This window comes from Mesoplodon densirostris, chromosome 16 (genome assembly GCF_025265405.1).
Source record: "Mesoplodon densirostris isolate mMesDen1 chromosome 16, mMesDen1 primary haplotype, whole genome shotgun sequence".
NCBI classification, from domain to species: Eukaryota; Metazoa; Chordata; class Mammalia; order Artiodactyla; family Ziphiidae; genus Mesoplodon; species Mesoplodon densirostris.
In genome coordinates this window covers 14,791,509-14,815,484 of record NC_082676.1, presented here as the reverse complement: position 1 = coordinate 14,815,484, position 23,976 = coordinate 14,791,509, and the positions used below count along the sequence as shown (strand labels likewise).

The 23,976-nt window shown below is 49.8% G+C and overlaps 1 protein-coding gene across 3 annotated transcripts in view; it reads right to left on the bottom strand.

The window, feature by feature from the left end:
* The window catches only part of ELMO2 (engulfment and cell motility 2), a 38,853-nt gene extending 15,727 nt beyond the window's left edge, over positions 1 to 23,126 (bottom strand). For 2 of the 3 annotated variants that reach the window (XM_060120226.1, XM_060120228.1), the window contains exons 1-9: positions 23,045 to 23,126; positions 11,571 to 11,694; positions 11,198 to 11,238; positions 10,661 to 10,733; positions 10,236 to 10,286; positions 6,661 to 6,842; positions 5,012 to 5,111; positions 3,762 to 3,913; positions 1,184 to 1,262 (exon numbers count right to left, since the gene is read on the bottom strand). In XM_060120226.1, the coding sequence (XP_059976209.1) occupies positions 1,184 to 1,262; positions 3,762 to 3,913; positions 5,012 to 5,111; positions 6,661 to 6,842; positions 10,236 to 10,286; positions 10,661 to 10,733; positions 11,198 to 11,238; positions 11,571 to 11,648 (756 nt within the window). In that variant the 5' untranslated portion in view covers positions 11,649 to 11,694; positions 23,045 to 23,126. Of the gene's footprint in view, positions 1 to 1,183; positions 1,263 to 3,761; positions 3,914 to 5,011; positions 5,112 to 6,660; positions 6,843 to 10,235; positions 10,287 to 10,660; positions 10,734 to 11,197; positions 11,239 to 11,570; positions 11,695 to 11,900; positions 12,105 to 23,044 lie in introns of those variants that run through there. The other variant, XM_060120227.1, reaches the window with a different exon arrangement.
* Positions 23,127 to 23,976: the final 850 nt, after the last annotated feature.

The window sequence follows — 23,976 nt, the reverse complement described above, 5'->3', positions numbered from 1 at the left end:
TCTAGAGGATTAAGATGCTTGTCCTGCCGGCAGAAAGCAAAAAGCACAGAGAGAAGCAGATGGAAGAATGAGCTTTCAGCTTACGCTCAAAACAGGACTAGGGAGGAAGAGATGAACAGAGCCAGCCATCCAAGAAAGACAAGGACAGACAGAACCACACATGCTCCTGGTCCTCCCACCAGAATCTTCCAGGAACTTGGTACATAATCCCGCAGGAATTACAACTTACTGAGCCCACGGTATTGACCGAGAATTACAAAGTCTTTCTTTTGTACATCACTTGGGCTTTGACCAGAGAAATCTAGAACAGTCGTGTTGGAAGGGCTCATAGCGATCTTTAATCTGGCCCTTGCATTTTACAGAAAGGGAAACGGAGACCCAGGGCGGTTAGAGTACTTGCCCAGCAGTGGCAGGAAAAGCACTCAGCCTCGGGGCCCTGGCCTCCTAGGTCAGCCCTCGCTCCACTGCCCAGCTGATCCCTGGTTTCCTCACTTGTAAAATAGGGGTCTGGCTTTTTCTCATGACATCCTTATGAAGTGAATGGGGCAGATGTTGTTGCTCCCACGTTAGAGGTGAGGAAACTGGGGTTTAGAGAAGCAGAGCGATTCGCATCATGTCACACAGCTAATTGATAGGGAAGAAGAAAGTTTAGAACCTGGATCAGAGGATCTTTATACATGACACTTCAAGCTAAGTCCCTCCACTTTTGCTTCCTTAAGCAAGGATTGCGTTTGTTTCTGTCTCCTGGGACCCGGCGGGGAGGCCCAGAGGGTCTCCTCTCCCTGCTCCCTGACCCTCTAACCCAGGGGTAGTCGCAGTACGGCCGAATGAGGCCTGTTGCCTGTTTGTGTCTAGAAAGACAGCCACACCCACCTGTCTGCCTACTGTTTGAGGCTGCTTTGGCTACAGCGGCAAGGCTGAATAGTTGCCACGTAGACCACCAGGGCCACCAGGCAACAAGTATTTACTCGTCCTCGAGGGGAAAAAGTTTGCAGGCCGCTGCCCTGACCTAGGACCCAGCTGGCTTCCCTCCTAGTTCTTCCCCGGGGCTTCCTTAGCAAAGCCACTCAGATGGGCTCTGGCTGCAGAGGGACAGGAGGAAGGACTCTTGGGAAAATGACTGGGTGGATAAGTCTTCTCTTGGGAGAGCCCAGATGAAAAGCTTGAAAAGGCCACCACAGACCTGTCGCTTGTCCTCAGGAGCCTTCAGAAAAAGTGCGTTAATCAGTGCAATGGCGTAGGTCTGAATCTCCTGGTTGGAGCTGTGTCAACGGAGAAAGAAGGCAGAGAGAGGTTAGAAGACTGACCAGCAAGACGATCCTTAGAGATGGTTTAAAACAATCACTCGCAGACTGTAATCAAATAATAATCAGAGGCTTAGCCTCAAAAGCTTAAAAGTGGGCAGACTCCCTGACCCAGCAATTCCACTAACAGGAATTTATCCAAAGATAGTCATCAGAGAGCTGTGCGTGAGTTACTGGCAAGGTGTTTCATCCAAGTACTATTAAAAAAAGCAAGAATAGTAAATAATGCAAATGTCCACAGTAGCGACTCTGTTCATATATATTCAAATCCTAAGCCGTCATTAAAAATGCTGTTTTAGCATAAAGGTTCTTCGCCTGGGGTTAGGGATGGGCTTACAGTGTCTGGGAACCCTAGAAATGGTGCAACCATTATTCCTTATAGCTGGCTGACTATGTGATATTTTTTTCCAGTTAGGTGAGAGTCCATAACTGTTACTGGATTTTCAAAGGCATATGGGGTGAAAAAAAAAAAAAAAATATATATATATATATATATTTTTTTTTTTAATGTTTGGCCAGGCCTCACTGCTTGCGGGATCTTAATTCCCCGACCAGGGATCGAACCCGCACCCTCGGCAGTGGAAGCATGGAGTCCTAACCACCAGACCGGCACGGAATTCCTGCACAGAAAGATTTAGAACTACCCTTTCAGAAGGTTCTTTGACATGGGAAATGTTCAATATCTATTAGTCCATAAAAAAAAGTCAAGGCACGCATAGCATGTACAGTAAGATTCCAACTTTCTTAAAAATATGCATAGAAAAAAAACTCAGCGGCACAGTCAATTTACTGTTAACAGTGGTTATGTCTGGAGGGGGAATAATGGGCAAATGATTTCCTTTTTGTGCTTTTCTGTATTTTTAAAGTCTCTGACTATGAACCTATTTTATTTTAAACAAATAAAATAGCTACAACGCTTCTCTGGAATCTTGTAATCCTGGCACTTGACAAGAGCTCTCCACCTGCCACATCATAAGTGCATTCTGTGGCTCTTTCCAGAGGGGCTGCTGGGTGTCCTCGTTGGCCAGGGGCATCTTGGAGGTCTGGTAGAGGCCACTAATTGTCCCTCAGCCCAGCAGCAGAGGACATGACTTCTGAGGACAGCAATGGGCTGAAAGTGTTCATAGACTGACCCCTAAGAAATGCCACGCTCCTCTATCATCTCTAAGGAGGTAACTGGGTCATTCGCAATTCAGAAACAAAGAAATAGAGGTAACTCTGAGGTCAGGAAAATCAGAACTCTCCATCTGGAGTTTACAATGTCCCCCTGACTTCAATCAACCTTTTTGGCTTTTGAGCATGAAAACAGAGGCTGAAGAATTCCTTAGAGAAGTGACAAGGAGAAATCAGAGCTGTAAATCTCCTTGTGCTTCCTTTTTACTTGGACTAGTGGGAAGGTACAGGCTGAGAGCACAGCTGAGTGAAGACAAGGCTGCTATAATCAACCAGGTCTGGGAGCTCTGGCTTCCCCTGGAACCGGCAGGGCGTTCTGTCAATGTCCCATATGCTGGAAGGGAGCAAGGGTTAGGAAGGAATCAGCAGTGTCCCCATCCTTGTTTTGGGAAGTCCAGTCCCCTTAAATTGTGTGGAATGGTTGAAAGGGAAGTATAAAGAATGGGGAGGAGACAAACAGTGCTCCAAAGGCTTTATCTGTCTTTGGCTTTTGTTTACTATCTGTTAAATGTTTTAGGATGTGATAAGCTTCTTAAAAAACAAACAAAAGCAAAAAACAAAAAACCTCCTCAATTTATTGAATACCTATCCTGTGCTGGCCCCTATGCTGGACCTTTTATCTTCTTTGATCCTCACAAGTCTGAGAGGCGGAGATGATTAACCTCAGTCTAGAGGTGAGGAAACTTAGGCCAGAACAGATTAGGTAATTTGCTGAGCGCAGAGACCTAGTTTGCAGTAGATCCTGGATTGGAATTCACATCCTATACAATACTTCTTGCTACCCCCAACAGCATACTGTTAGTTCGGCAAGAGTTCATTCAACAAATGCTAATTGAGCTTCTACTTAAATCAAAACAACAGATACAAAAATGATTGGTCCTTGTTCCCAGAGAGCTCAAAGTTTAAAATGGGAGACAGATCATAAAAATACAGTATTTTATATAAATGTGATTATCATAGGTACAAACAGAAACTATGTGGCCCACAGAGGAGGAAGCATCTAATCCTGTCTGGTACCATGGTGGTACAGGAAGATTGGGAAAAACTTCACATTATCCTGAGAGGCAAGGAGAGTTACAGGGGATTTCAAGCGGGAGCATGACATGACCAGGTCTGAATGACGGGAGGAATTCTGCCAGCAGTGTGCAAGAGGTGATGAGTGAATGAACAAGCAGATCAGCATCTCAGAATACAAGCAAAGCAGTAGGATTGAAGACTTAAACAGAGTAAGAGGGGAGAAGAGAACAGGCAGGGAAGGGAGGCTGGGGCAGGGCCCCTACTTACACCTGGAGGTGAGAGATGAGCTGTCCCACAGTGATTTCCTCTGCAATCTTCTGGTACAGACTCTGGCTGTTCAAGACCATGCTCTCCAGGATGGCCAGGGACCTCTGCAGGATTGACACGTCCACCATGGGCTGGCTCACGTACCCTGCGATCTAAAGCCAGAGAGGGCAAGTCAGTTAGGAAGCTCAGGGCCCGAGAGAGCTGAAGGCTTAGGTTTCAGATGCCCGTCGCCCCCAGACTCTACTCTGAGGTGTGCTGCCCACATTTGGACAGCTGTCCCTAGGTGGACGATGGTATCTGCTATGTTGGCCAATGTGCCAGGGAGTCCCTAGGCATGGATAACTCAATTTCAAATTACAGCATCCACTCAACTATGTTTCATTAAACCTAAGGGCTTAATCTTTTGTTTTCAAAATAAGGGTTCAGGCATGAAAAAGCCGAGTGTAAAAAGCAGAGGGTTTTACTGATGCTGGGATCTCATTTGCTCTCCACGTACTGTCCTCCGGACATACATTTTGTCCCTATACACACGCAGAACAGCAGACTCGGGGACACAGAAAGGACCTCAAAGTCTTATAATCTAATCCCTTTTCTCAATCCCCATTATAACATCTTTGACACATGGTCATTTCACTTGTGCCTACGTATCTCCAGCACTGGGAAGTTCTCAATGTCCCAAGCCAATGACAGGTGTAATTCTAGGTCAGCAGATATAACATTCATTGGTTTTAGTTCAGTTTTCTGAGGTGACACTGCCCCTTCTTCTAGAAGAAAGGAGGATAAAACTAGAAATATCTTCTCCCCCCCACTGAGTTCATCTGACAATCAAACAGGCTACCTTGCAGATTTGTAAACAGAAGGCAGATTAATAAACAGAAGGCAAATGAAATGAACGTTTTTTTCTTTTTTTTATCCAAAGAGGAGGCAGGGCTCAGGAAGCAGGTCAGAAGACTTAGGGATGGTGCTGGCTGGCTGGCTGCACGCTATCCCGAGTCTCACTGACAATCCAATTCCACTTTGGCCATCATCAGTTCCGGGAGCCCAGTTCCATCTTCTCAGTGCAGCCCTGCGAGTGTAACAAAGTACACCTTCCAGGAGCCACAGGAAGGCCGGAGCCTGAGGATGAAAAACCTGGCCTCGGGGATAGAACGCTGACCCTTGCTGGAGCAGCTGTGTTGCCCGCAGCTCCCCTCAAGCCTAGAGAACAACTGGCGACAGAGGGAGGAAAGACGGAATGTTGGAGGCCTCACCTGCTTAATGAAGGTGATTGAAACCATGTCCCAGGAGACAATGCCATGGTCCATGAGCTCTAAGAAGGCAGTCAGGGTGAATGCCAGCATCTCACTGTAGCTGAGACATGTGCAAAACACACACAAAACAATACAAAGATTCAGAACTGGGGAACACAGGTGTGAAGACAGCCACAATAGGGACGGATTTCAATGTAAGCACCACCTGAGAAATCAGCGAACGCCACCGTGAGCCAGCGCCTGGCACACACCTAAGCTAGGTGTGGAGCAGATTCTTCCCTGGAATCACCGAAGGAAAGGCTTCTGGGTTTGGCCTTGTCAAACCCCAGCACTTGGTGGGGTACCCGAGGGACCTTACGTCCCAGGTTCACTTTTAGGCTGGGAGGCGGCAGAGCATAGGAGAAAGAGGATGAACTCTGGCCATGGGTTCAACTTGGGTTCAACTACTTACTAACTGTGCAAATTTCATCTGTTCAAACTTCTGTCTCTTTCTCTGTGAAACTGAGTTCCTCTCACAGCGTTAACCTCACGGCGTTGTGGTGAGGGCAGGGTGACAGTGCATGCGAAACCCCACCACAGAGCTGACAGAAGGAGGACTGAAATGTTTTCTCCCCTCTGTCTCTGCTATGTATACACGCCAACCTTCATACAGCCGTACAGTGCTCTGTAAGTTACAAACTAGATTTCCGTTTGCAAAGCACGTTCTGACCCATTCTCACCCACAGTACTCCTCAGGACAATGTGGCAAGGGAGGTATCACCTCCGTTTTAAAGCGGAGACGAAGGCCAGTCCAACCCTGCACTCTCAGGAGACTGCGGAACGTCCGGGTCAGTGCTGACGGCAGCCAAAGGCTTCGAGATTTCCGTGCAGCCGGAGAATCCAAGACTTAAAACAAATACCCAAGACTAGCTGCTCGGTTTGGCTAAAAATTTCAGTAGCTGATCCATCAACTCAAAGGTTTCTGACTCCCTCTCTGCCAGCTTAGGTTCTGTGGGCTTAGAAGACAAACGAAACATCTGTTTACTCACTGCTGATAGTGGCATGGCAGTTTCCTGCCACGTTCACCTTGGCACTGGAGTACCACAAAGCCACTTGCGGTGCATCGCAAAGTTCTGGACGCCCCCCTGCCCCCATGAAAATGGGTGACAGGGAGACAGTGGATGGGTGGGGATATGCTCTGGTAAACACAGAGGGCCCATGTGTGTCTCTGTATAAGGAGCCTGTGTGTGGAGTGGGGAGGTGACTGGCGAGGGAGGGATGCAGGGGTGTGGTTCAGAACAGACACACAGACACCTGTTCTACTTGCTAATGGACAGTCTTCTAATTTCCATCAGGCCAGTCATTTTCTGGAAATGATTTCAGCCGTGAGCTGACCTCTCTCTCGACTTCTAGAGCCCCGACCTTCACGTCCCTCAGCATAGTACTGTTTTGTACCGTCACTGAATTTGTGAGAGCCCAACTAGACTAGAAGATTCAGGACCACAACAGTGAATTATACCCCTCTGTGTGGACCCTGGTGCTGCACACACTGCTCTGTATGCAGAAGGAGCTCAATAAGCTCATTTGACTCAACGGAAAGGAGCATAGGATGCCCTGCGGAGCGTTGTAAATCTCTGAGAGCTGCCAAACGAGACCTCAGCAACACTCACTGGGATAAGAGCTTGGTTCCGCTTTCCACAAGCCGCGTCAGCACAACAATGCCATCCATGTTGATGAACTCGGTGGCGAAGGTCACGTCCGCAGAGAGCTTGGCCAGCTCCTTCATGGCGTCCAGCCGGGTCTCCATGTTGGATGACTGGGTCCTCTCCATCAGCTGGCGTGCAGCCCGGGACTGCGGGACCAGGGACAAGACACATGCCATCTGCTCCCTGTGGCAGGTTACTGCTCTGTGAATAGCTCACAGGGGCCCTTCTGTGGACTCCCAAGCCCGAGACAGAAGTAGCTTTTCACACTGCTTCAGATTTGCTAAATGAATGTTTATTGGATCAATCAGGGCATCACCAGTATGACAAGGCCGGTCTGCAGTCATGTGTATCCCTTCTGTACCACTCTAGTCTATGGAATAAAAAAATTCCCACCGAGGGAATACATGAGAGATCTGGGAGATGACCATCCGCTAACTATGGCAAGTCACAAAGAAACAGATATTAGTTCAATATCAGAGAGTTTTTCTTTTTTTTAAAAATTGAAGTATAGTTGATTTACAATGTTTTGTTAGTTTCTGGTGTACAGCAGTGTTATACACATATATGCGTGTCTCTGTGTGTGTGTGTGTGTGTATTTTCTTTTCCATATTCTTTTCTATCACGGTTTATTACAGGATTATTGAATATAGTTCCCTGTGCTATACAGTAGGACCTTGTTGTTTGCCTATTTTATATATGGTAGTGTGTATCTCCTAATCCCACACTCCTAATTTATCCCTCCCCCACCCCCTTTTCCCTTTGGTAACCATAAGAGTTTTCTATGGATATTAACTAAAGCCGTCAGACTGGAAGAGGTTGTCTCTTGAATACTAGGCTCTCGGTCACTGGAAGCAATCAAGGAAAACTGGACAGGCACCTGTACAAAGTGCTATGGAAGGGGTTCCTACAGTGGGTGGAGAAGGAAATCTGATGACCTCTGAGGACCCTTTAATCTGAAACTGTGATAAGCCTGATGCGTTTTTTTCACTTTCCCTCAGAGCTCGTATCACTGTTCCTCAAAGTGCTAACCCTGGGGAAACTAAGAATACCAAGGGGCTGGAAAGCAGCTAATTTCAAAACGGCTTTTTGAAAATGACGGCTGGTGACAGCCTCCCCCGAGCACGTGAACCTTTCCCATGGGAGCACCTGCATCCTTCCTGCGACTGCGGCGGCCGCCCCTCCTCTCATGTTCACTGGTCTTTCCTGTTGCTGAACTTACTCACTCTATAGTCCGTGCCTCACGGCTTACCGTTCCATCATTCTCTATCTCTCCTGTGTTACTTTAATATTCTCGGTTGGAATGGAAGAATCTGGAGAGCACAAGCGCCCCGGGGGTCTTCGTTTTTCTTCCAGTGCTAAGCAAGCGACGGAGCCCAGGCACTGCTGCTGCAGAGGAGTCGGGCCTACCCACGTCTCTCCCCTTTAACGGCACGCTGCTCGCGAGGACACAGAAACCCTCCCTCACCTCCACGGTGAGGGACGTGTGCGCCGTGAGAAGAGGTCACAGGATGGAATGATTTGAAGAGCACTGGTCTGCATCACACTGAGAGCCTTCCAACTCCAATGTCAGTTCTCCTCCCGAGACAGCATTTCCAGGCCACCTCCTGTGCCTCCTGCTTCTGGGAAAGTCAGCTACGCTGCGCGCGAGGCCCGTAAAATGCTTCGGCACTTCTGTAAAAGCACGCAGCTCCCAGGCCGTCACGTTAAATTAGCTGAGCTTGGGGAGGAGAAATGAAGTCCTTAGGACGAGAAGAGCTGAGGAGGAGGGCAGGAGCAGGCAGTGCCAAGTACACTGGCCTGGGGTCGCCCAGACCTGGGTTTGAGAGGCAGCTGCGCTGCGTTTTGAGCTGTCGACAACTGGCAGGTTATTTAGGCTGAGTCTCAGTTTCCTGGTCTGAAAAATGGGGCTACCAAGAGTACTCATCTCATGGGGTTTGTCGAGATTAAGTGATACCATATATGTAAAGTATTCTGGGAACTCCAGGCGTTCAGCCAACGTAGCTGCTATTACTCCACACCTCCCTTCCTTTCGGATGGACCAGCCTCTCACCTCACCAAGAGAACAGGGGCCAGCACGCCCTCCGTTTTCCGGCAGCCCTTCTACAAACCTACCTACGCTACCACCGTATCACTGGTCCTGCTCCAGGCCGAGCCGTCAGGGCAAATCCCTCCCCTGGGCTGTGGGCACCCCCTGTCCTGTGGGCAGCAAGGTCCTGCCCCCGTCACTCACCCCCTCTTTCCCGCACTGGCAACCTTCCTCTCTTCCATCTTAACGTATTTTCAAGGACACATAAAAAACTGCAACAGAAGTTAACAACCGTGAAGGGTCAGAGGAGGAGGACAGGTGGGTAGGTGAGGGACAGGAGTGGGAGAAGACCTTTCACTGTATTTTTGTCAAACTCTTTTGATTTTAACACACGTGAACATTCCACCTCTTTTTAAAAGGCGTATCTTTTCAACTCCGTATCCCCGAGCTAGTACCTTCTCTATCTACTTCCTTTTAAACCAAGCTTCCAGATAACGTGGCGAACACAAGGTCCTCACTTTGTCACCTCTTAAACTCAACCCACTGCGATCTGGCTGCCTCCCAGCTGCCCCAGCAGCCGGCTGACCTCCCAGATCAATGGACCGCTCTTCTGTCCTCAGTTTACCTTCTCTCTGCTCACTGCAGACCAACCCGTCCTCCATCCGGACACTCTCCCTGCCCTCAGCTCCTAAGCCATTTCTAGCACCTGTTTTCTTTTTACCCTTGTGGGTGCCTCCTTAGTCACCCAGAAGGGCTGCTCTTGCAGGAATCAGGGGGCCAGCTTGTATTCTCTCACTGCCTCCACATCCAGTGTATTGCCTTCTTTGCCAAGTTCACCTGCAAATACTTTTCCTGCCCATTGTTTCATCGCCACGGCCACTGCCTTCACCGGCTGTTGATACTGCTCATTGGCTTCTTGAAGACTCCTCCTACCATCAACCTTCCTTTTTCAAGCCCATCTTCCACACTGTCACTAAAGTGATCTTCATAAAATATAAACCTAAGCATAATATAGCTTCCTGCTTAAAATCTTTCAACGTCCCCACAATAATGATCTTTCCCTTCTGGATAAAGTCCGACCCATTAGCAGGCCGCCCAGGAACCTTTCACTGGCTTCTGGATGATGGCTACAGGCCCTCGGCCACCCATCACTCCCGCCTCCCCTAAACAAAGCACATCTCTCTGCTTGGAATACGTTTCCTTTTCTTCTTTCTTCAGCTGCTTCTTGCTTATCCTTCAATATCTGAGCCAAGTGTCCCCCTTCTCTGGAAGGGCTTTCTGGGAATCCTCAGTCTGAGTTAGGTGGACCCTTTTCTGAGTTCCCTAAGCAACCTTCTTTCAGGACCCTTGAGAGAGGCCCTGTATTTGTTTGTTTATTCCCAACCAGGCTGTGAGAGCAAAGATTGACTTTTTAACCTCCAAGTCTTACTTTTTAGAACAGAGTCTGGCCCGTGGTAGGTGCTCACAGACGCTTGTCAAATAAAGGAATTCCTAAGGAAAGCCGAATACCTACCGGGGAGATAGCCAGCTGTAAGATTGTCCCATTCTTAATGTCACTGCGAGTCTGGGTAGCAAAGAGAAAAAAAGAGTAGCTAAGATAAAATATTAAAATTGTGCAAGCAAGTTGAATCAACAAGAACTTTCTGTCATTTTTAAAGTAGCTGTAACTGAGACTCTTCAGTCAGGGCCTCTTCTCCTGATTGTTTCTGGGCAAAGAATTTCTAAGATCCTTTTCAAGTGCCTCTCAGAAAGCAGAAGCCACATTTTTCCAGCCACCAGAGGAGGACAAGGGCTGATGCTCCCTGATCTGCCCAGGAAGCAGCTCTTGACCCAGGAAGTGGAAGCTCCCTGGATATAAGGAGGGCAAACAGCGCCAGCCCCCGGGGTGGCTCACTCCAGAGCAAGGCCTGTGTTGGTTTGGCTTCTCCCTGTACTAACCTGTTCGGTGATGTAGAGCTGGGGACCGTCTGCATAACGGAGGGTGTAATACTCCGGGTTTGGCAGTGACCACCTATGTAAGAGAAAAACAGTACAGCCTGTGTGGCCATGCCTGGGGGCCTGTCTAGAAGCTGCAAATAAATAATTTTCAATAGAGTTGACTGAGGGATTGGGTGGTCTTTTTGATGTACAGGGGAAAAAAACCCAAAGCTTTGGGTTGAGATGTTGAACAGTAACCTCCTCAGCCTCTGTAAAGATTGGTACGACAAAAGGCGGCACGTATAATTCAGCGCAGGTCTCAGATCCCACCAGGACCTCAGGGGGGGCATTCCTGGGCTTAAAGGAAAAACTGAAGATTGACAGGTCTTAGGGACATCCCCACCAGCTATACTTTCTTTGTAAGACAACGATCCACAAAAGCCCCGGACTGGGGACCCGACTAACTGCAGATCCTCGGGCAGAATTCCTTTCAAGGTCTGGCAATGCTCCTCTGTTTTTAGCCTGTCACCATCCAAAACAGGGGCAGTTTCAACTTACCCATCACAAACTTCCTTGATGATGGACGCCAGGGGCCGTTTCTGAGAGAGAGAGAGAGAGAGAGAGAGAGAGGGAGAGAGAGAGATCCTTCACCAGGAGCCACAGCCTGCTAGTACCAAGGTCCTGATGAGAGGGTCAGCCAGGCAGGGTCATCCTGGGGCCTGAGCACGGACTTCTTCTCTGAGAGCTTTTCTCGGAGAGGAAGCCTGTCCCAGGCCATGGTGACCAGCGTTCCGCAGGGTGGGACAGGGCTTGGCTTTCCTGTTGCTGATTCTTACTGCTATGCCGGTGGTCCCCGCCCCTAAAGACATCCCCGCCACGCACTCCCTGGGTCCTTCCCCCTGCATCGCTGCTGCTCCCTTCCAGAGCTTACCTGGTCGATTTCGAGGAGCTGAGCGTTAGCACCTGGCCACTCGATGGCCACTTTGACGATGTCTGATGGTGGTGGCATCGTTCCCAATGGGCCCTGTTTCTCCAAGACACACAGACACAGCTACCTGGGGAAAAGAATCAGAAAAAAGGAAAAAGTCAGAGTTTGCCTTCATTTTTCACTTTTGTTATACGTTTTAGAAAATCAGAAGACAGAGAGTGTCCAAAGAAACATATAGAACTCCTTGGTTTGAATTCTTCTAGATCATGCCACAACCCTTCCTTGGACATCTTGTCTCTTTAGATTAAATCAGCAAGTAGAAAAGGGACAAACCTATCTATCAACTGCAGATAAGCCAGCCGCAAGATCTGCCAATGTGACACTTCAGGTGAAGGGCCAGGAGGACCCTGGAATAGAGGAGAATATTTACTGCAAAGTCCTGTCCTGGGACCTTGAGAGGGAGAAGCTTATGCCCTGAGACTGATCAGAACAGACCCAGCCTTTTCTTGGCTGAGCAGTTAGCTGAAGCAGCCAGCCTGCTCTGCTCTGCAGTCATCCCAGGAAGATTCCAGAGTCAGCAGGGCCTGGCCACATGCTCTGCTGCTTCCTCCCTACTTATTGCTGCCACTCCTCCCCCCGCAAAGGGACACAACGCGGAGCCTCCACCCTCCACCGTGTGGGATGACACAGACTTCAGAAAATGGAGAAGAGAAGCGGGACAGGAAATGCTATTTTAGTCCCAATTGCCAAAGGCAAGGGCTGCTGAGAGCACAAGTATAGGGGGGTGAGGACACCCTCACACAAAGGCCCAACTATCGGAGGACAAGGCTTCAGAAGTACTTCTGACCCACTGCCCTCCAAAATAAAGGAAAATAAATCATTTTGCACAAGTCTGGAAGATGGGCCCACGTGACTGGTATCCTAGGCAACTCTGTGAGCTTAGTGGTGTTCCAGGCAGTAGCTAAAGCATTCTCTCTCCAAGGTCTGATGAGGGGAAGTCACCCCACTGATGGATTATTTCAATGTGTATTTACACTCCATGCCTGCAGCTTCAGGAGAGGCCTCTCTCTTCACGAAAGAGGCCTTTCTCCTGCACCCCTAGGTTTAGCCACTTGCCCACAATCCATGCCTCACTAATGGAGACCGCCCGCCTCTTCTGGAACATGCGGCATAGTTGTGCTGAGCTGGTATTTGTGGAGGCCATCAACTTTTCAGCCCAAACACAGCTTTATTTCTCACAGCCTTGTAAGTATTAACCTCTTTGGTGACAGGGGTACAAGTCCCTTCCCCTACAAACCCACAGGTCTCAGAAAGAGGGAAGCTTTCCTGGCCATTTCCTGACCAGGATGGGGTGCTTCAGAAGTCAACTGTCAAAAATACCAGCACTTCCAGAACACGGCAGCACAGAAGAGATGGTTTTCAATGTGCCATCACTTATTCTGGTGAGTCCTCCCAGCAGCCTTATGAAGTAGGCAGCACAGGATTACCTCCATTTGAAGACAACAAAACTGAAACTCAGTGTGGTTAAGGTGCCCAATTCACCCAGCTTACAAGCAGTGAAGGTGACAGAACACGGAGTTGACTTTGGCCAGTGCTACCCACCCCCAACGCACCCCCACCTCCGGCTGAGCTAGCCTGAATTTCTGCTCACTGCAGCTAAATCAAGCCTAAAGGTGAAGTGGGCCAGTCTCACGGCCCTGAGAGCTTCCACAACTTCTGCAGCTCCAGGTCGAATTTCTCACATGTAATTTTTATGTGCCTAGACACACAACAAACCTCTGAAAAGAAACGGGCCCATCAGAAGGAGTCCTGGTTGAGATGCCCTGCTCCAGTGACACAGTAAAGCCGGGGTGGTACCGTGAATCCTGCCTAGGGCAGGAGTCCCTATCCTTATCTAAATCTGCCATAATTAGTAGGTATGACTGTACAGTTGTGAGAACATTTTTTTTGACTGAGATACAATCTACAAATAATAAAATGCAGAGCTTATGTGTATATATGTGTGTGTATATATATAAATATATATACAAAATAGAAATACACATACCTTCCTGTAACCACCACCCAAAACAAGACACTGAACATTTTCACACCCCCCAGAATTCCCTCCTACCTCCTTCCAGTCAACCCCGCACCTGCCAGCCCTCCAAGAGGCAACTTGTTTCTGATTTCCAGCACCATGGATTTGTTCTGCCTGCTTTTGTACTTCATATATGTGGAAATGCACAATATGGCCTTTAAGACCGTTTGTTATTTAGTTTAGTTTCTTCTTCTTTTTAAAATAAGTAGGCAGGGCTTCCCTGGTGGCGCAGTGGTTGAGAGTCCGCCTGCCGATGCAGAGGACACGGGTTCGTGCCCCGGTCTGGGAAGATCCCTCGTGCCATGGAGCGGCTGGGCCCGTGAACCATGGCCGCTGAGCCCGCGCGTCCAGAGGCTGTGCTCTGCAACAGGAGAGGCCACAGCAGTGAGAGGCCCGCGTACCGCAAAAAATAAATAAATAAAATAAAATAAGTAGGCAGTGTAGGTGCAAGAGGAAGAGCGCTGGGCCGGGATGATTTTCCCTGCTGAGGCATCTGGATTCAGAGCCAGAGGACTCAGGACCTAGTCACAGCTCCATCACTGAGTGTCTGGGTGATGTACACATGTCCCTCTCCAAAAGAACTTACACCCTTATTTCAATGGTGCTTCTAAGAAACCAATCATATTTTTTGGAACTCCTTTCTGTTTGTTTTTGTTTGTTTGTTTTTTGTTTTTTTTCTGTGTGTGGCATGTGGGATCTTAGTTCCCTGACCAGGGACTGAACCTGCGTCCCCTGCATTGGAAGAGCGGAGTCTTAACCACAGGACTGGCAGGGAAGTCCCTGGAACTCCTTTCTGGATACTATCTTTGGAGATAAACAAAGCCAAAGTTCATTATTTTACAGTTCCACTTTACTGTGACACCACATGGCATTTCCTAGGTTGATTATCTCTCTTTTTAAAAAATATTTACTTATTTTACTTATTTTTTTTTTTTTTTGGCTGTATCGGGTCTTAGTTGCAGCACACAGATCTTTTCGTTAGGCTGCGCAGTCTGCTCAGGTTTCTCTCCAGTTGTGGCGCACGGGCTCCAGGGCGTGTGGGCTCTGTAGTTTGCGGCATGTGGGCTCTCTCGTTGAGGCATGTGAGCTCAGTAGTTGTGGCGCGCAGGCTTAGTTGCCCCACAGCATGTGGGATATCAGTTCCCCAACCAGGGATCGAACCCACATCCCCTGCATTGGAAGGCAGATTCTTTACCACTGGATCACCAGGGAAGTCCCTATCCCTTTCTTTATTAAAGTCAGCCCTGAGTGATTCTTGTATGTTCCAAAAATTCATATCCATTTTAAAGCACGGGGATTTGCAACCACCAGGACTATTCCAGAGATACTATAAGCCCCCATTCTCAGCGATTTTGCCCTTTCCCAATATGCCCAGGCAGCCCATGTGTCCTGGCACTCTCCCCACCCATGCCACAGCCAACAGGACCGAGGTGAACACTCAACCTTAGCTGGACTAATCCAATTCTCTCTCTTGAGCTTAAAGACACAGACTAAAGGAGATGGATGACAATGGGCCCTGGAGCAGAAAGGTCACAGTCAGCCTCAGAGCAGGTACCGCGGCAGGTCAAAGATACCAAGAAGCAAAAACCAAGAGCCTTGCAGAGGAAGCTATTCAGCAAGAAGAATCCAGAAATGTGTGGATGAGTGGAGGCCAGAAACCAGAAACCACAAAGTCCCAGAAAGAGGTGGAAAAAGCCTGTGTCTGAAGACTTTCCAGACTCCATGGCTACACCTCCTACAGTTGGGGTACCTGAAGTTCCCGTTTCCTGCCAATAAAACTCCTTTCAGTTAAACTAGCCTGCATTTCTACTCATTGCAACGAAAAAGCCTAAGCCTAAGGGTGACCCCCAGCTTTGAAGGAGCTCTAAACAGTGTTGAAGAGACAGCAGCCTAACAGGCACAAGACGATGGCACTGAGCAGGCCCTTGATTAACAGTGGCTGAAATAATGAAGAGCAAAACCCACTTAGATAAGTCTGGTTTGTTTACAACAGTTCAGTTTTGTGGTGACTTTATGTCATCCTGTATGTAACAGTAATGTGCAGACAGCCTCTTTACATTTGATCACATGTCTGTAGCATTATTACCGCTGATGCTCACCCAAACCCTGGAAGTCATCCCATTGTAGACGAGGCAACTGAAGTTCACATGGGATGAGAAACGTATCTTCCACATGCCCCCTTCCCACCTCTTCCCCACAAAGAAAGAAAGAAAGGAATCACATCAGAACTGGGTCTCGGGACTGGGTGTTAGGACTTCAAAGTTGGCTCTCTTCCCTCTACATAATACTTCCTTTGCTGAGGATGATGACATTAGCTAACATTTACACAGTGCTAGGACACTGTTCTAAGGGCTTTACATATATTAATTCATTTAATTCACACAGCAGCCCTGTGTGATGTATGATCCCGGTTTTATAGACAAGAAACAGAGGGACTTCCCTGGTGGCACAGTGGTTAAGAATCTGCTTGCCAACGCAGGGTACATGGGTTCGATCCCTGGCCCAGGAAGATCCCACATGCCGCGGAGCAACTCAGCCCCTGCACCACAACTACTGAGCCTGTGCCCTAGAGCCCGCGAGCCGCAACTACTAAGCCCGCGAGCCTCAACTACTGAAGCCCGCGTGCCTCAACTACTGAAGCCCGCGTGCCTAGAGCCCGTGCTCTGCAACAAGAGAAGCCACCGCAATGAGAAGCCCGCGCACCGCAATGAAGAGTAGCCCCCACTCGCCGCAACTAGAGAAAGCCCGTGCACAGTAACGAAGACCCAACACAGCCATAAATAAATAAATAAATAAATAAGAATTTAAAAAGAAATAGAGGCGCAGAAAAATTAAGTACTGTGCTCAGTGTCATACAGCTAGTAAGTGGCACGGCCAGAATCTGACCCCAGCCAGTCTGGCTGTTTGAAAGCCATGTGAAAGCAGGTGGCACCATTCCCACAGCAGGCGCTCAGTGGAGGATCTGGGTTCGCTGGATCTGAAGATGAAGCACACCGGGGCTCAGAGACCAACGACAAGAGCTCACCATTGTGACAGACAAAGGAGCCCACTGTCTAAAGAAGGTGACCCCCACTCCTCTGTGCGGCGCCCAGCCCTTCACAGTCTAGCTAGACCTTCCTGGACTACTTGTTATTTCTACGAGGCAGGCCATGTTCCTCCTCCTCCTCTGTATCTTTGCATTTTTTCCTTCCTTCGACTGTCAGGAGAGCTCATATTCAAGCTTCAGAGCCCCGCTCAGATGTCACTTCCTCTCTGTACCGGTCTTAGTTCCTCACGCCACTCCCATTTCTCTAGCAAAGTGAAACAGGACGGGCCCGTGTTCTCGTGGCATTCTGTCCACAGCTCTGTGACGGCTCCTGTCCCACCCCATTATAGTTTTATATTCCCACAGCTCTCTCCTCCCCCGGGGCAAGGCCAACCCTGAAGCTTCACTGGCCGGCACAGCGCCTGGCACACGGTTACGGTTCCATGAGCATCTGCTCAAATCCAACAGCTCTAACTTCCTCAACTCCTACAAACCAGGGCCGGCTCCACACGGCAGTGGACGGGCAGGAAGCACTCTGGTTGTGTGTTCCCTCCTCGACCCACCACCTTCCAACTCCACAGCATTTTCACTGTTTTCACGTCTAACATTAGGACGTGTCTCACTGGAAAATCAGATTTAGCACTCCTGACTCTAGTTAAAAGATGGGGGAAAACATCCCTCCGCTTTTCTCCCTATGGAAACGTCAGGAGATAGGTGACTAGAAGAATAATATTCTCCAGGTAACAGTCCCCAGATAAAGGATCTCCTTGTGCGGAGCCCTTTCAGCTCTCGTTTGCTCACTCTTTTCATTTTCACTTTAGAAAGGAAGTGGAAATTAGGTCGAAGCAATTCAGTAACATTGCAAAATTCTCAGGGCTATAAATAGCCTCTTGCTCTATCGTTCAGCATCACTATAGAGTTCAAGAGCGAACAGCCAAGATGAGGGAGCGGTGGTTCCACATCCAGGCCCAGAAGGCAAAGAAGTAATCAACCCCTTCTGATTAAACGACTCTGCATCCCACCCTCCCACCCCCTTTCAAGTATTACAGACATAAAGATGATTGGGAAAGCTCTACATGTCACCAAACAGGAGAGAGGCACACACTGATCTGGGGAAGATAATTCTACTCTAAGGCAGGAAAATGAAAGCCCAGGTTTTCAAAGGCAAAGTTGGGGAAACAAGAGAAAAACAGGACCTTCCGTGTTTCCAGTGGGTGTTCTTTAAGTGGCTTCTGGAAGGTGTGCTTATAAAATCAGCACAGTTACAAAAGGCCCCACAAAGCTCCATCAATCAATCACCCCTGCAGGGACAGCTCCAGAGAGCTGGATTCTGAGAGCCCAGCGGAAAGGAAGTGAAAGACAATCCCTTCCCATTAGTAAGGAATTCAGATGGAGGAAGGCCAGAAGGTTCCAGCTCCGCACTCTCCCCCCCTCATTCCTTTAAGGATAAGGATTGACGGGTGCTTTTGTTCTGCTCTTTTGCTTTTGATTCGGTGGGGGAGGCATGGGTGAGTTTAGTTTATGTTTCCTGCAAGAGAAAGCACCACTCCAGGAAGGCAGCCAGAGGTCACACCCTCTTTCTAATCAAGAGCACAATCTCAACAGAGGCTTCTCCCTCTCTAATCTTCTGCAGTGAGAAGTGACTTAACTTCCCTTAGTTCGGACCCCTGAATGAGGGTGAGACTCTGAGGTACAGGGAGGGAAACTGGGTTCGAAGATTCAAGTCCTGACATTTACTGCTAGAAACGCCGAGAAGGACCATCATACCAATGGCAGCTGAGATTTCTCCCTTCTGTTGAAATTTGTTGGACACAAGACTCACCCAAACACGTAGTTAAGAGCCACTAACTTAGAGACACAAGTGCAGTGAGGAAGGGCGTGGGAACAGGGTAACTGTTTGGGCTTCTTCTCACGTAACACCTACCCTAAGAAGCACTCAGCTCTCCACTTCGGCTTAGAAACCTTCTGCAAGGTCTATCCTTACAGAGCTGAGCTTAGACTCCGCAGGAGAGCACCAGCCCCTTCCAGGCCCACCATGGCCTTCAGACCGCCCTTGCAGATACTCCGAACGTCCCAGCAGACCACCTTGTTCCCCCGAACATGAGGCTCCTTTAAGTCTTACTGGGGCCTCTGCCATTACTCCCTCCACCTGGTCCAGCTGGCAAACTTCTACTCGAGCCTCAAGGCCCAGCTCAGACAGTCACTCTTCTGTGTGGCCTTCCTGGTCCTCTCCCCTCAGACAAAATGAACTGCGCCCTCATCAGCCCTCCCGTCTTTTACACAGTCACAATCCCACTGATTCACAACTCTCTGTGTGCAGCCTTTCCTCGTGCCATTCAGAGTGTGATCTGCACTCCAGCACCACCGATGCTGCCTGGGAGCCTGTAACACAGAATCACCCACTCCAGCCCAGACCCCCTGAATCAGAACCTGCCTTCAAACAAGATCCCCAGGTGCAGACTCTACACCAGTGGGTCTCAGCTCTGGCTGTGCCTCCTCCGTGCCCACCCCAGGTCACTGCAAACCACACCACTACCCCCCACCCCCAGGTGATTTCAATGGGCAGCCAGGGCTGGGAGCCACAGCTCAGGGGCTGCTAGCTGAGGGCAGGGACTCATCGAGTCCGCATCTACTCCCCTGCCCACCGTGCCTGGCACACAGCTGTGCCCACAGAATTCCACACCAAAAATACCCTCCAGGATGCCCCTAGACCTGACCGCCTCTAAAAGAGAACAAAAACTCTAATGACAGAGGACGAGCCATTGCCTAGAACTCCACAAAGCCCTACAGTCATCGAGATGGATGCAGAAGGGGGTCTGTGTTTCCAGCCCACTTGTCTCAGTTTCTGGAACTGAAACAGAAACTGAAGTGGAAAACACAGATGAACCAGAAGTACTGTCTGCCTTCACGGGACCGCGGCTGCCGCGGGAAGGCAGAGCCTGCTTGGGGACGGGGTGCACGGGGCTGAGAAGCCCTGCGTTATGGCTGAAACCCCGGGCTGGGGGCCCGACTCCTTCGATACTGACCCCAACCACACAGCATTGTTCTCACTGCAAAATCAGGCCAAGCCTCTCATTTTACCGATAAGGGAACTGAGGTCCAGAGAAGCTGGCAAGGCCACACCAGCAGTCAGGAACCAAAGAAGGCCTCGGCCCTCCCTTCTGGGTTAGTCCTGCCCCTGCAGCACAGAAGACCTGACTGCCCAGCTCTGCCATGAGCACAAGCCTCTTTGGACTTCAGGTCCTGATATGCATGAGGAGGTCGGACAAGACCTTTGTGAGGTCTCGTCCAACCTTGACCTTCTAGCGAGTCAGAGTAACTTAACAAGGTAAGGACCTTGTGTCCTGGAGTGGAACAGACCTAGGTTTGGATCCCAGTTCTAAGAATTTCCTTATCTGTTAAATGGAGATTCGAATCAACCCTACTCTATAAAGTTGCTGTGAACATGGGGCGGGATAATATACGTAAATCATTTAAGCATAATACCTGACACAGAATAAGCAGAATTTCAACAGTGTGAGCTTGAAGAAGTTGCAAAAGCACTGTAACCATGTTTCCCTGGCATAAAAAAGCCCTACCTGCCAGGCTTTAGTATACTGATGACAGAATGAGAGAACATATGTGAAGGCAGTTGGGGAGGAAAATCAATATAAAATTATTATTTTTATTATTATTATTATTCTCTTAGCAGAAGAACCTTGGAGAGCTTCAAAGTCAGTTCCAGAGCAGTGGCCTATACAATGTCTGGCACATAACAGATGCTCAACAAATCTTTTCTAGTGACTCAGTTAAAACCAGTATGTCTAATGGGTTTACAAACTCTGGCTGCTTAGGCAGCCAGACAGGTAAGTAAATATGCCAAGCAGCATCTATGTGGGAACTGTAGCAAACTACGAAGTACTCCCCTACCCCTGCAGAGGAATCCAAATCCACACTTGGAAACACATTACCCAGTGTGGCCTAGCCAGCCACTGCAGCCTCTGCACACCACTGTTTCGGGTTCTTCATTACACTGCCCGGTGTCCTGCACCTCATCTAATCATTTTGTGGTCTGGTCTTGTCTTTCCAAGTACCCAGGAGGCATCCTGAAGATGAGGGCTGTGATCTATACTCCCCAATCACCCTAAATGACCTAGAACAGTGCTGGCCTCCCGGTAGTGGGGACCTCAACTCAGTGAGCAACTGTTGAACTGAACAGCCAGACTGTTAACTCAGGCTCTGTACAAGATGCTGCGGTCTGGGTACATTTTTCTACCCAGGTCCTGGGACCGGGCTGAGTTGGTGCTGACTGTGCTGAGCTCCGGTGACTGGATCAAGAAGCACTGGCCTTGCAGGTTTTTTCTTCAACTGCATCAAATCCACTTGTTCCTGAGCCACCTAGGCAGGTGGTACTGATGCACCCAGACACACTGTCTCTGCATGGATGAAATCGAATATGCATATACCCACAGGTGCCATTGTTTTCTAGAAGTTTAGCCCCCACTTCCTGCACCCCCAAACCCCCCTGGCACCTCCTTGAGGCAGCATAGGGTACAGAAGGACCAAACTCCAGATGAACAGATGGAGGTCCTGGTCCTCATCTTGCCTCCTCCACTCACAAACTTTAGGATGACTGCTGGCAGGCAACATAACTTCTAGGAGCTTCATTATGTTTATTAGTAAAATGCAGACAACAATAATTATCTCAAAAGGTTAAAGGCAATTAAATGCCACAGGTATGTAAAGCTTCTAGCACTGCTCACCCCTATGTGTGGCTACTGAGCACCTGTAATGTGTTTACCATGAGCTGAGATGGGCTTTAAGTGTAAAACACAGGTCAGATTTCAAAGGCTTAGTACACACACAGAAATGTGAAATATTAATAATGTTTTTAACATTGAGTATATGTCAAAATAATATCATTCCGGAATCTATTAGGTTAAGTAAAATACATTACAAAAAGTAATGTTGCTTGTTTCTTTTTGCTTTTTTCATGTGGCTACTAAAAATTTTGTAACTACATATATTGCATTATCTTTCCATTGGACAGCATTATTCTAGCACAGAGCCTGGCACAGTTTTTGTGTAGGACATCAGAGACGACTCACACCTTTTCCTCCTGCCAGAGCCAAGTCCTCCATTCATTTAGTACATATTTACAGTGCCTGGCTCTGGGCAAGATGCTGGAGATACAAGGAGCAAAAGCAGACACTATCTTTTTCCCTGTGGACCTTATTATCTGGTGGGAACAGACAGACAAGAATATTTTCATAAATAAATGTAAAACTGCAGCTCTTCAAGTGTTGTGAAGGAGAAGTACAGAGGGTGATGAAAGTGGGGAATTCACTTGTTGGGGGAATCGAGGACCAGGGACTCCTCCTGGGGAAGTGATACTTGAGTGGAGATTTGAAAGATAAAGAGGAGTTGACTGGAATAAGCCAGGCGGGGAAGATAAGCCCAGGGAGCAGGAAGGCTACGGGTGAAGACCCTGAGTTGGGCCAGGGCTTGGTATGTAGAAGGAACACGAAAAGACCAGTGTGACAAGAGAATTGGGCAAGAGGGGTTAGTAGACTGAGACTAGGGAGGAGAGGTCGGTGGGAGTCCATCTCCAGGGCTTGGGTGAGGATCTGGGGCTGGCCCTGCAGGAGGTGGAAGCCAGCCAGTTACAAGCAACCGAGCGTCCGGATCAGATCTGTATTTGGAAAAGATCCCTCTGACCACGGTGCGAGGCCCGCTGGGGAGCGGCGCAAGTGCCTATGTGCAGATCGGTTATGGACACTGCATCAATGCAGGTAAGAGGCGAGAGAGGCCTGAACTGAGAGGGAAGCGGCGGAGATGCAAGTAGACGGTCTGGGGGGTCACTGAGCCGGCCGGATCGACGGGGCGGGGTGATGAGCAGTGTCTGTTTGTGTATGAGGGGGTGGCGATGTCAAGGGAGACTCCGAGGCTTCGGGTGGGTGCCACCCAGCCCCAAACACCCTTTGGGCTCCTATCAAGCCCTCTCCCATCTGGTCCCTCTCCCGTCCCCTCCTTCCCCGCACCGTCTCGTCTCGCCCCCGGGTCCCATCCTCCCACCCTCCTCCTCCGCTACCCCGCGACCCCTACCCGGCCCAGCCCCTGCTCCTCTAGGCCTGGTCGTCGACCCTTCTGGGTCGGGGACCCAGTGACCCTCGGGCCCGGCGGACCCACTTGGGCCGCGCGACCCCTCAGGGGCTTGTCGAACCTGCGCGGTGCATCCCAGGCCGGCCCTCTCCAGCCCCCCAGGCCCCTGGGCTGAAGCAGGCCGCAGCCCTCCGCCTACTTCCCGGCCCGGCCTCTCCGCCCTGCGTCCCTCGGGCCAGGGCCCTCCCCGCGGCCTGGCGCGCCCCAACCCCCGGCGCGTCCCACACTCACCAGGGAGCCGACCTAGGCCCAGCTCCCGCGCCCAGGTCTCCCAGCCGCCGCTCCACTAGCCTCCGCCGGCCCCGCCTTCCCGGGGCCCCGCCCCACGCAGGCCGACCCGGGCTCCTATTGCTCCAGTTCGCCGTCACGCTGAACTCTCCTTCTTCAATTGGGTTGGTTGCCTGTCACTCAAAAGAGGGCGGGACCAGCTGCCGGGGCTGGGAGTGAGGAGCCGCCGGTCCCCGCCCTGCTAGCGGAGGCCTCTTAAAGACACAGGCTGTCTCCCCCGCCGCGGGCTATGGGTTTTGGAAGAATGGGATTTCTCAGCAAACGCAAGAGGCTGCATTTCTTCCCCCCATTCCCCCATCGCTCCCCGAAACTTTTCTTTTGGCACAGTCCGTGTTCCTTGTGATAAATCAGAGGTTTTGAGGGCTCAGATGTCCTCTGGTGGCACTCAGCCCGGTGCCCAGCAGGCATGTAACGCACTCAACAGTGGGATAACTGTAGTTTGGAGAACTGAGTGGGAGGTGACAGTCGTGTCAGAGGCTTTGAGCAGCCGTGGCTGCTCACCACCGAGCCGGAGCTAATTATACCGGCACCCAGGGCTGACCGTGGGCGCGGAGCAGAGGCAGAGAGGTACAGCTCAGCTGTACTGTTGGTAGGGACCCGTGGGAGGTAGTATTCGTCACTGCACCTGCAGATCGGAACAAGGCCGGGCACTGCTCCAGCGCTTCACTCGTGCCATGTCCCTTTACACTCACAGCAACTATGATGTAGGTGTTATGTGGGTCCCCTGATCGTACAACTAGTGATGGGCAGAGCAAGAGGCCAGCTCGTGCTTGTTTGATTCTAAAGTCTATGCTCTAACCATTTTGTCTCACAGATCCTTACAACCACCCCGAGGGGTGGGTATTTTGTTGTCCTTTTTATAGATGCTCAAGGGA